Below are 12,714 nucleotides of genomic sequence, written 5' to 3'. Positions count from 1 at the left end.
ACCCAAATGATGAAGAAGTGCACTGGATCTTTAAGTCCTGGTAGATGCTGGTGTGACGTCAGAAGCTGCTGCTGCAGAAAGGACTGTAACTAAGAACAGAGTCTATGCAGTGCCCTCAGGGATCTGCCAGAGCACCAACACACCAACACAGAGTGGTGGGGGTGGGGGGTAGGGACTTACTCTTTACATCCAGGTGGGAGGCTAGAAGTGCCACTGACCAGAGGGCTGAAACTGAGGTCAGCTTCCATGCTGGTTCCTCACGGATCCCTCAGACGGACCTCAAACCTCAACTCCAAGTTTAAGAGAGAAGGTTGTTTCTGCCAGTCCTGGCCCCGGCTGGCTGCTCCTGGAATTGGAGCACATTGTCTCGGCTGTAAACTTTTCTACAGCTGCTACCATGGGGCTGAACAATGATGGTTGGTCGCTAGTTTGTGCCTTCACTTACAAGAGTTGAACTCTTGGCAGCCTCTGGCACTCCTGTAGTTGTTCTAAATGTCCATTCTAGTTCCAGGGTTACCACTTGGTTAATCCCATCTCTTTTTCCAGCACTTTTACTTTTCTAGTGGTGGGAGCAGTTTGTTCAACTTCCTACTCTGCCGTTTTGCGTCTTGATACTAACTTTTGCACTGTCCCAGTTTTAGGCCTTTTAAATTATGTTACTAATGAGTATTTGTTATAGAAAAACTAGGAAATATAGATAATTAAATAGAAAAAATAAAATCATGTAATGACCCAGCAATTCTATTCTTAAGTATATATAAGAGGTATGAAAATGTATCTCCACAAAAAATTTGTGTGTTCATAGCAGTATTCATAATAATAAAAAAATAGAAAGGACCCAAATGTCCATCAATTGATAAATAGATAAATAAAATGTGGTATATTTATATAATGAAGTACTAATATATGCTACAACATGGATGATCCTTGAAAACAATTAAAGGGAAAGAAGCCAGTCACAAAAGACTACATTTCTTAAGCAGTGTAGGATGTATTACTTAGGGTTCTCTAGAGAAGCAGAATCAACAGGGAACACTTGCAAATATAAAATTTATAAAAGTGTCTCACGTGACCACGGAACTCAGAGTCCAAAATCCGCAGGGCAGGCTGTGAAGCCAACAATTCCAATGGAGGGTCTGGATGAACTCCATAGGAGAGGCTCGCCAGCTGAAGCAGGAAGAGCCTGTCTCTTCTGAATCCTCCTTAAAAGGCTTCCAGTGATCAGATTAACCATTACTCATTGCAGAAGACATGCCCCTTTGGCTGATTACAGATGGAATCAGCTGTGGATGCAGCTGACATGACCATGATTTAATTCTATGAAAAGTCCTCATTGCAACAGACAGGCCGGCACTTTCCCAACCAGACCAACAGGTACCACCACTTGGCCAAGTTGACACATGAACCTGACCATGACATATGATTTCATTGAAATGAAATGTCCAGAATAGTCAAATCTGTAGAGACACAAATTAGATTATTGGTTGCTTAGGGCTGAAGGGGAATGGGAAGTGACTGCTAATGGGTTAGGGGGTTTGTTTTGTTTTTTTTAATTTTTTTTGAGTGATAAAAATGTTTTAAAGTTAGATTTTGTTGATTATTGCACAACTTTGTAAATATGCTAAAAGCCACTGAATTTTACCATTTTAAATGAGTGAATTGTATGGTATATGAATTATATCTCAGTAACGCTGTTAAAAAAAAACCATATGTGATGCAACCTTCCCAAAGGTAACAACTTGTGATTCTTGGGTTTAGGTCCCTCTAAACTATTTCTTCCAAAGTATTCTTCACATATGCATACATATGTGTGATGTGTGAGTGTTTTAAGAAAAATGGAACTGGTAAAGTCATGCCTTTTTTTCCTGACTTCCAGCACCTTTTATTTTCCCTAGAATCTAGATACAATAAACTCATTTACTCAGTATTGATATAGGCATAACTACACAAAAGTATTCTATATGCAACACATGGCCTTTATTCAGAAGTTGGTCTTCAAAGGAAGCTTATAAACATTACAAAATACCTTCCACTTTTCCATCTTAACCAAGGTAGCAACCAACAGACCACTATTTTTTAGTAAGTACTTAAAACAGCTTAAATGATGATCCTTCCCCTTGGAGATGAAAAACTTTTAATTTCTGTCCTAAAAACTTAACCCTGAACTGTCAGATTTCAGCAGATTGAACACCAGAAATAGGTTATAAGCAATTCAAGTCTTTTGATGAAGCAATTCAAGGTTGACCATTCAAAAGAAGACAGGTTTCTCATTGAACTTTATTTTAATGGGTCTCAAAATTCTGTGACAGAGTTTTGTTGTTTTCATTTAAAAAGTACTAATTTAAAAAACTAATAACCTAAAACTGCCACACAAAAACAAATGGTCCACAAAATATTCCTTTCCTTCTGAAGGTTTTGAGATGCATTGTTATCATTAACTAGTCTTTTACTATTTAACTTAAATGACCTATTGAGATAACAGTTCTGAGACCATTCTTCCACCAATTAAGACTGGGTAGCAGACATTATGGGTAATGTTCAGTTAGCCTTCTGAGTTTTCTGGGCAGCCGTGGCGACCTGGCCTGCTCTAGCAGCCTTCTTTTCCACTGCCTTGATGACACCCACAGCGGCTGCCTGTCTCACATCACAGACAGCAAAATGACCCAGAGGAGGAGAAGCTCTCAACACACATGGGTTTGCCAGGAACCATATCAATGATGGCAGCATCATTCCAGAAATTTGGGGCCAGCTTCCAGCTTCTTGCCAGAACAGTGATCCATCTTCTCCTTTAGCTCAGCAAACTTGTGAGCAACGTGAGCGGTGTGAAAATCCAGCACAGATGCACAGCCAGCACTGATTTGGCCTGGATGTTTTAGGATAATCGCCTGAGCAGTAGAGGCAGCTGCTTCTATTGCTGGATTATTTTTGCTGTCACCAACCACATTGCCATGACAAACTTCTTTTACAGATATGTTCTTGACATTGAAGCCCACATTGTCCCCAGGAAGAGCTTCACTCAAAGCCTCATGGTGCATTTCAACAGAGTTGACTTCATTTATAATGGTGACTGGAGCAAAGGTGACCACCATGCCTGGTTTGAGAATACCAGTCTCCACTTGGCTCACAGGCATGGTACCAGTATCACCAAGTTTGTAGACATCCTGAAGAGGCAGATGCAAGGGCTTGTCAGTTGGATGAGTAGGTGGCAGGATGCAATCCAGAGCTTCAGGCAGCATGGTTCCACTCAACGTTGCCATCCTTATGGCATCCTTGAACCAAAGCATATTAATACATGGCTCCAGCATGTTGTCACCATTCCAACCAGAAATTGGTACAAATGCTAAGGTGTCAGTATTGTGGCCAATTTTCTTAATGTAGGTGCTGACTTCCTTAACAATCTTCATATCTCTGACTGTAATGTGGCTCTTTGGAATCCATTTCATTAATACCAACTATTAGTTGTTTCATACCCAGTGTGTAAGCCAGAAAGACATGCTCATGCATCTGCACATTCTTGGACATGCCAGTTTCAAATTCACCAACACTAACAGCAGCTATCAGGATAGCACAGTCATCCTGAGATGTGCCTGTAATCTTTTTTTTTTTTTTTTAACTTTTTTTATTGTATAGTATAACATATATACAAAGCAAAGAAATAAAAAATCAATAGGTTTCAAAGCACTCTTCAGAAAGTGGTTACAGGATAGACCCTAGAGTTTGTCATGGGCTACCATACAGTCCTCTCATATTTTTCCTTCTAGCTGCTCCAGAATATAGGCAGCTAGAAGGCTTAAATACTTTTTTATCATCACAGTCGACTTTTATTTCCTTCTTTCTTTGTGAACAATAGCATTTATACAAAAAAGCTGTAAATTTCAAAGTATAGCACCACAACTAGTTGTAGAACATATTTCAGACTTTGACATGGGTTACAATTTCACAATTTTAGGTCTTTACTTATAGCTGCTCTAAAATATGGGAGACTAAAAGAGATATCAGTTTAATGATTCAGCATTCATATTCATTTGTTAAGTCCTATCTTCTGTGTATAATTCCACCATCACCTTTGATCTTTCCATACCTTTCATTGGGGTTGTTTGGGCTATGGCAATTCTTAATTTTTGATATTGGAAGAGTCTGTCACTGATATGGGGTAGGGAGATGGAACTATCTGAGGAACTATCTGATGTTCTGGAGAGACTGGGCTAGGTGTCAAGACTTATCTGGACCAGGGACCCCATCTGGAAGTTGTTGGTTTCTGGCAAGTTACTCTAGTGCCTGGAAACCTTGTGGAATCTTATAAATTGCCCGAGGTGTTCTTTAGGATTGGCTGGAATGGTCCTAGTTGGGGGTTGGCAGGTTATGATAGGTAGCAAGGTCTACCTGAAGCTTGCATAAGAGCAACCTCCAGAGTAGCCTCTTGACTCTATTTGAACTTTCTGCAACTGATACTTTATTAGTTACACTTCTTTTCCCCCATTTGGTCAGGATGACATTGTTGATCCCATGGTGCCAGATCTGGATTCATCCCTGGGAGTCCTCTCCTACGTCGCCACAGAGACTTTCACCCCTGGGGAGGGCAATGATTTCACTTGCAGAGTTGGGCTTAGAGAGGCTGAGGCCACATCTAAGCAACAACAGAGGTCCTCCAGGTAGTCTTAGGTAGTCTAAGCTTCTCTGCTACCTCCATAAGCTTCACAAGTGTAAGCCTCATGATCAAGGGCATAGGCTGTTGATTTGGGTGGCCCTAAAGTTTGACACAGTATCAGGGGATTCCCTAATGGTAAGGTTTAATAGTTCTATAGTCTTTCTCCCCTCCCTCAGGGGCCTTTGCCAATACTTTTTGATTATCTGCTTAATATACTCTAGGATTTTCCGGGCATTCCAATAATCTATACAGGATTAAAGGACCTTTTTCTCATTCTGTGCTCTCTTTGTTTCAGTTATTCAAATGAGCTATACATATAGGTTGAATTGAACTATGCACTACAGAAAATTTCAGTTCCAGATCAAATAAAACTTTCTTTCATTGGTCTCAAAGAGTATGAGTGGTTCTAAAATATAGACACTGTCTTCCTTATCCCTATGTTCTGAATTACTTTGACACCAACCTGTTTGGCTTCGTTCTTATCTCTAAATATCAGGTTATATATGTAAAACAGCCTTTCAGAATCCAGAAATAAAAATCACCAATCCAGACTTAATGTGTCTACTCTAAATGAACTTACAATCTAGGCCCATGTTTTCTTATAAACATTTTCTAATGGTGACCATACCATTGTTTTTATGTTTCTGGCGTATTTTGTCTCACCAAATGTCCCACATGTTCATTCACATCGTTGCATGCCTCATGACATTGTTCCTTTTTGTAGCTGCCCAGCCTTCATTCATAAGTATACACCATTGGTCTCCAATCTACTTCTCCGTCAGTGCATCCTTCAATCACCTGCATTCATCAGGCATCATGTAGAGGGCCCAGAGTCCAGTCCATCAACATTCTCAATTTTAGATGGTTCATTGTTCCCAAGAAACAGGAAACTAATAAACACACCCTTCTACCAAATAAGAAATCTAAACCTCTTAACTCTTGTCCCTCCCTCCATTGTTTACCTCTGCTGTTGCTGTGATAGTGCTGATGGTTTCCTTTTGAACACAGCTCATAGCATGCAATAGCAGTTTTCCCCCTGTATCCTGGACTCTTTATACAAGAATCTTATCTTTGAAATAATTCTTACAAGAACTCATTCATATTTCTAGTGTGAGTCAGTGGGACACGTAGGTCTATACAATCCCTTTCAATCTTGTTCATCTTCAATATGGTAGTATTACTTCTAGACCCACTAGAGAATCACCTTTGCTCCTATCTATTCCCTTACGTTGAAGTTCAACCTCATTAGCTAACGGTTCACCCATCTCTAGCTTCTATGTGTCTTTAAGTCCCCTGTATTCTGTAGTATAAGTCTCTGATTATACCTTTATGCTGGTCATAAAAGTGGAATCATACAGTATCCTTTGGCTAATTTCCCTTAGCATTATGTCCTCAAGGCTCATCCATCTTATCAGGTGCTTCAGGATGTCATTTTGCCTTACTGCTACATAATATTCCATCGTATGTATATACCACATTTTTTTGATCCATTCATCTGTTGATGGGCATTTGGTTTGTTTCCATCTTTTGGCAATTGTGAATAATGCTGCTATGAATATTGGTGAGCAAATGTCTGTTTGTATCGTTGCTTTCAGCTCTTCCGGGTATATACCAAGTAGTGCTGTTGCTGGGTCTTAGGGCAACTCGATATTTAGTTTCCTAAGGAACCGCCAAACAGTCTTCCATGGTGGCTGCACTATTGTACATTCCCACCAGCAGTGCATAAGTGTCCTAGTTTCTCCACATCCTCTCCAACATTTATAATTTCCTGATTGTTTAATAGCAGCTATTTGTAATTGTATTTTTAATAAAGTCTGTTTGTCCTGGGACATCAATGATGGTCACATAATACTTGCTGGTCTCAAATTTTCACAAGGAGATATCAATGGTGATACCATACTCACGTTCATCTTTTAGTTTATCTAGGACTCAGGATACTTGAAGGACCCCTTTCCTATCTCAGCAGCCTCCTTCTCAAATTTTTCAATGGTTCTTTTGTTGAATTCCACCATATTTATAGATCAGGTGGCCAGTAGTGGTAGACTTGCCTGAATCTACGTATCCAATAACAACAACATTGATATGACTCTTTTCCTTTCCCATTTTGGCTTAAGATGTAGTAATGGTTTTCATGACAACTGTATTCTGGAGGCAAACCCTTTGCAAAAAGCCTTCCTTAAGTTTTGCTATTGTTTGCCTCCAGTACTCTGGAGCTCCTTGGTTGGGATCATAAACATTTATGATTATTATTTCTTGGTGAATTGCGCTTTTGTCCTTCATTGTCTTTTATGACTTCTTTACATTTAAAATCTACCTTATCTTATATTAGTATAGTTACTTCTGCTTTCTTTTGGTTACAGCTTACGTAGAACATTTTTTCCATCCTTTCACTTTCAATCTATTTGTATACTTGGGTCTAAGATGAGTCTCTTGTAAACAGTATATAGATGGGTCATATTTTTAAATCCATTTTGCCAATCAGTATCTTTTAATTGGCGAGTTTAGTCCGTTAACATTAAAGTTATTACTGTAAAGGCGTTTCTTGAATCTACCGTCTTATCCTTTTGTTTTTATTTTTCAGATCTGTATATTATTTTCCCTCTCTCTTTTGTCCTCTAAGTTACCCTTACTGATAGTCTTCAATTCTGTGCCCTCCTCCAGATCTCTCTATCCTTTTTTTTTTTTTTTTCAGCTGACAGAACTCCCTTTAGTATTTCTTGTAGGGCAGGGCAGGTGTCTTGCTGACAAATTCTCTCAGCCTTTGAGAAGATTTTAATCTCTTCCTCAGTTTGGAGGGATAACTTGGCTGGATAAAGAATTTGTGGTTGAAAGTCTTTCTTGTTCAGGGTCTTAACTGTATCATACCACTGCCTTCCTGCCTCCACAGTGCCTGGAGTAGTCCACACTAGTCTTACATGGTTTCCCTTGTATGTAGTGAGTCACTTTTCTCTCGCTGCTTTCAGGACTTTCTGCTTCTCTTCAACATTTAGTTGTGCCTTGGAGTGGGTGTATTTGAATTTATTCTATTAGGGTTCGTTGGTCTCTGATTTGCAAATTTATGTCGTTTATGAGGGTTGGGAAGTTTTTCCCCATTATCTCTTCAACTAACCTTCCTAGCCATTTACTCTTCTCTCCTCCTTTTGGGACACCAGTGATTCTTAAATTTGTGTGCCTTTTGTTGTCCATCATTTCCCTGAAGTCCAGTTCCATTTTTTCCATTTTTCTATCTTTCTTGCCATTTATTAGTGCTCAAGTTCAATTGTCCTGTCTTCTAGGTCACTTATTCTTTCTTGTACCTCTTCAAATCTGCTGTTGTGTGTCTCTAGTATATATATTTTAAATATTTTTATTGAGAAATCTTTACACACATACATTCCATACATTGTGCATAATCAGTGGCTCACAATATCAGCACATAAGTATGTATTCATCACCATGATAATTTCTTAGAACATTTGCGTCACTCCAGAAAAAGAAATCAAAAGAAAAAAGAAAAAACTCATGCATACCATATATCTTACCTCTCCTTGACCACTAGTATTTCCATCAGCCCAATTTATTTTTACCCTTTGTCTCTCCCTATTATTTTTTCTAGTATTTTTTAAATTTGGTCTGTGTTTCTTTCATCTCTGCAAGATCTGCTATTTTTGTTTATTCTTTCAAATTCTTCTTTATGCTCTTCCAGTGTCTTCTTGATATCTTTTATGTCATTAGGAACATCCTTGATTAGTTATTCCAAATTTCGTGTCCCCTCTGGTGTTTTAATTTGCTCATTTGGCTGGGCCATATCTGCCTGAATCTTTGTGATTTTTTGCTGTGTTCAGAGCATTATATTATCTTGATAAGGTTATTTTGCAAGTTTATTTATTTTACTTGTTCATGGTTTTGTATTTGCTTGTGTTTGCACTGAAGGTTCACCTTTGGACTTTGTCAGGAATTCCCCTTCTACTTGAGGATTTGTTAAAATCTGGCTGATAGTTTGCCAGACTGCACTTTCTGCTTCTTTCCAGCAGATGGCACTCTTGTATTACCTCTTTCCGTCAGACTTACTCTGCTCAGCTTCCACAGCCGGCTGAGCACAATGGAGACCCAATGTAATTCCAGCGAGGGCCACTGATCTCAGTTCTCCTGAGAATTGCCAGTCCCAGGACTGGGGGGTGAGCAGTGTGCACCTCAGCAGAGACTCTGCTTACGGGTCCAGTGGGTCTGATGGGCCCCCAGGCTCCTGCTTGGGATGACCTTGGGCTGTGGGTCTGGGTATTTCAGCTGCTCCTCCCTATGGCCAACCAGAAACTGCCTGGCATGAGGTGGAACAGCTGGTCCTGGCATGCTTCCTGGTTCCCCACCAGAGCTCCCACTTGCCGAGTGTGCGGGGAGTTCTCCAAGCTTGCTGCGGGGGTAGGCTGGAGTGGAGGGACAATGCACTCCCTTGGATCCACACTTCCCTTAGCACTGTTGCCTGCTTCCCACGGGGTCACAACTGAACACACCCTGCCTCTCCATTTCAGTTCCTCCGCTTTTTCATCTGAGAACCTCCGTATGTCATGTAGAAGACCTTCTCTGACCATTTGCATCTTGGAACTGCAGTCCGGCTGTTTTTCTGTCCTTTCTCTCGTGTTCCACAGAGCAGGGGTGAACTCAGCCTATCCTATTCTGCCATCTTTCTCAAATCTCGGTGGTGTTTTACCTGTTCCTCTCTCCACTGCAAGTCCTGTGAACTAGTCATTGGCTCTAGAGCAGGGCTGCCCAATAAAGCCTTCTCTGATAATGAAATGCTCTCTGATCTGTGCTGTCCTACCTGGCAGCCACTAGCCACATGTGGCTTCTGAGCACTTGAAATGTGGCTAGTACAAAAGAACTTAAATTTTTTGTATAATTCAGTTAATTTTAATTGAAATAGCCATATGTGGCTGGAGGTTACTCTATTGCATAGCACAGCTCTAGAAGCTTTATTATGTTCAGGTTCATATTTTAGATAAGTCCTTCAGCATTTTAATACATAAATACAGTGGAATTTGAGGAGGTAGATGGTTATCCTTTTGTTAACAATTGTTCATTTTCCCTGTTGGTTTGACCTGATCTCCCCTATGAGGTCCCGCAAATAATTAATCTCAGATCATGTTTGGAGATTAACTTGTATTTTTAAATTTGCTTTTTGAATTTATTTTCATGTATATTCAGATCAAATTTATCATTTCAGACTCCATTTACTCTTTTTTTTGTATGCTATATGGTGGGGGTCACATTTCATTTCTTTTTCCATGTGATTATCCCATTATTGCAGCACTATTTTTTGTTTTTGTGTTTTTTGGGGGGTGTGGGTGCATGGGTCAGGAATCACACCTGGGTCTCCCGCATGGCAGGTGAGAATTCTACCACTGAACTACCCTTGCACCACCTCCATTTACTCTTGTTAATTATCATTACTAAAAATAAATTTAAAACCACTGATAATCTTACAGGTTTTTTGGTGGTGGTGTTTTTGTATGCTGTGTGGCAGGGTCACATTTAATTATTTTTCCATGTTACTATCCCGTTATTGCAGCACCACTTGAATTTTTTTGTTGTTGTTTGGTTGGTTTTTGTTTGTTTTTGCTTGTTTGTTTTTTGGGGGAAGTGCATGGACCAGGAATTGAACCCAGTCTCCAGCATGGCAGGTGAGAATTCTACCACTGAACTACCCTTGCACCCCACCCCACACACAGTCTTTTAATTCTTGCCTATTTATCTTCTAGCACTTGAGCACATCTACAATTTCACATAGTCACTATTAGTGTACATACTATTTTCTTTGATGGTTGACCATAGCATTGTATCATAAAACATTTTCCCCATTTTTGAATAGTCTTTGGTAAGTACGTACTACAGCACCTTAACCAGACCTGAGCGTAACTAGGCTCTTCCTGGTTTGAATTTGTGGAAATTTGTCCTGGCTTATGCACATAACAGCTAAAATCTCTCCTGCTGACAGACATTTCTGAGCCATTGCTTTGCTGCTTTCCATGAGTCTTTTGGGGTTCCTGCAGTACAGGCTCAGTACTGTTATGACACAAACATCATTTTTTGTTTTTTTTTTTTTATTTTTATTTTATTTTTATTTTTTTTATTAATTAAAAAAAGAATTAACAAAACAATTAGAAATCATTCCAATCTACATGTACAATCAGTAATTCTTAATAACATCACATAGTTGCATATTCATCATTTCTTAGTACATTTGCATCGATTTAGAAAAAGAAATAAAAAGACAACAGAATAAGAATTAAAACAATAATAGAAAGAAAAAAAACAAAAAAAACAAAAACAAAAAACCTATATCTCACATGCAGTTTCATTCAGTGTTTTAACATAATTGCATTACAATTGGGTAGTATTGTGCTGTCCATTTCTGAGTTTTTATATCCAGTCCCGTTGTACAGTCTGTATCCCTTCATCTCCAATTATCCCTTCTCTTTTTTTTTTTTTTAATTAACGGAAAAAAAGAAATTAACCCAACATTTAGAGATCATACCATTCCACACATGCAATCATTAATTCTTAACATCCATTTTTTGTTTTTTAAAAAAAACTTTGAAGAAAGAAAATTGACCTTGAAGCCTGGTTAGGCAAGAGGACCACACGAGGTGTTGATGGTGAAGTCAGTCTGGCACTTAAGCAGTTCAGGCTTTCTCCTGAATTTTTTTTTCCTTGTAAAGATCATAGAGGCGCTTTGGCATGATCCAGGCTGCTGGGGGCCTAATGCCAAAGTAAGCAGGAAGTAAGAGAATAAATGTGTAGAGAGCCCTAACAGTGGCCCAAGCACCTGCTTGGCTCTTTCTGTCCATTGCTCCATTCAATCCTTAACACAATGCCAGGAGGGAGGGGTACTGTTTCCATTCTGAACAGAGAACTTCAGGCGTGCACACAAAGTCATATGGTTAGCTATAAACTGCAATTCTTAACACCATGCATTCCTTTCTACAAATAAGACAGGAGTTAAATATTTGCAACACTGTATATGTAGCCTGATTTGGCATGCTTAGGAGAAAACCCTCTAGGTTTTAGTCCTATGTGAGTTGGGAAGACCATGTGTAAGAAAGAGTCTGTGGTCTGACTGGGTACCTTCTCTTTATATGAAAACAGTATACTTTAAATGTCACCAAGGAGAGGGGATGAATTTCAGCAGTTTCTGTCAGTTCTCAACTCCTGGGGAGCTTTGTGCATGCCAGATAATTTGAAAGTGTTTTTAAAAAGATGACACAACTCTAAATGTCTTCATGGGTTAGCAATTTGGGTTGCTGTTTCTATATTAAGTCATTAAATGGTAAAATGGTGGGTTAAAATAGTGGATTTACTAATCAAGTAGCATCATAAACTGCTATCATTTTTGCCTTTTGTAAAAGTGACCAATAACCCTGGGGCATCAAGACTGAAATATATTGCCATTGGGAAGGTCTGATATTGTGCTGCTTATTTTTAAAGTTTTTCAGTTGCTTTTAGGGCAAAGAAGGAATAATTTTTTTCAAGTGATTTTATTTTTATATATTTCTTTAGGATTTGGTCAACACTGGACTCAGCACTTTCTTTTTCTTTATTGCATCAATTGTACTGGCTGCTTTAAACCACAAAACCGGTGCAGAAATCGCTGCTGTGGTAAGTGGACTCAGATTGTTTAACACTGGCTGATTTGTGCACCTCCTGTGGCCTGCTCCCCTCTCTCCCCTACCCAGCAGGCATCTTACTCATTTTCCTTTCACTTGTTATTTGCTAGTGGTTGTTACTGGGTCAGTGGAGGCTCAAGTTCCTTCTGTCCTGTGGTTCTCAAAGGGTGGTGTCTGGAACAGTAGTCTTAGTATCACCCAAGAACTTGATATAAATACAGATTCTTAGTCTGCACCCAGAGCCACTGAATCAGAAATGTACTTTCACAAGCTCTCCAGGTGATACTGATAGACACTCAAGTTTAAGAACCACTGCTTTTAATGCATTTGGCAGAGCCTGGATGTCTGTTAGTAATGTGAGTTCTGAGAGCTTACCTGTGAGTCTGTAGGTCTTAACATTTAGCAGTCAGAGGACATGTTTCCTGG

At 39.4% G+C, this 12,714-nt stretch overlaps 1 protein-coding gene across 6 annotated transcripts in view; it reads left to right on the top strand.

Annotated features, from left to right (window-relative positions):
* Positions 1-12,714, top strand: part of CMTM4 (CKLF like MARVEL transmembrane domain containing 4) — a 115,943-nt gene that overhangs the window by 88,997 nt on the left and 14,232 nt on the right. For all 6 annotated transcript variants that reach the window (XR_013163607.1, XM_077132643.1, XM_077132642.1 and 3 more), the window contains exon 3: positions 12,182-12,280. Coding sequence is in view for 5 of the 6 variants with exons in the window: in XM_077132643.1 (XP_076988758.1) it covers positions 12,182-12,280 (99 nt within the window). In the remaining variant the exon portion in view is untranslated. The remainder of the gene's footprint in view (positions 1-12,181; positions 12,281-12,714) is intronic.

This window comes from Tamandua tetradactyla, chromosome 16, assembly GCF_023851605.1.
Source record: "Tamandua tetradactyla isolate mTamTet1 chromosome 16, mTamTet1.pri, whole genome shotgun sequence".
Lineage (NCBI taxonomy): Eukaryota > Metazoa > Chordata > Mammalia > Pilosa > Myrmecophagidae > Tamandua > Tamandua tetradactyla.
Note: the sequence above shows the minus strand (reverse complement) of the source record. Positions and strands in the feature narration are given on the sequence as shown.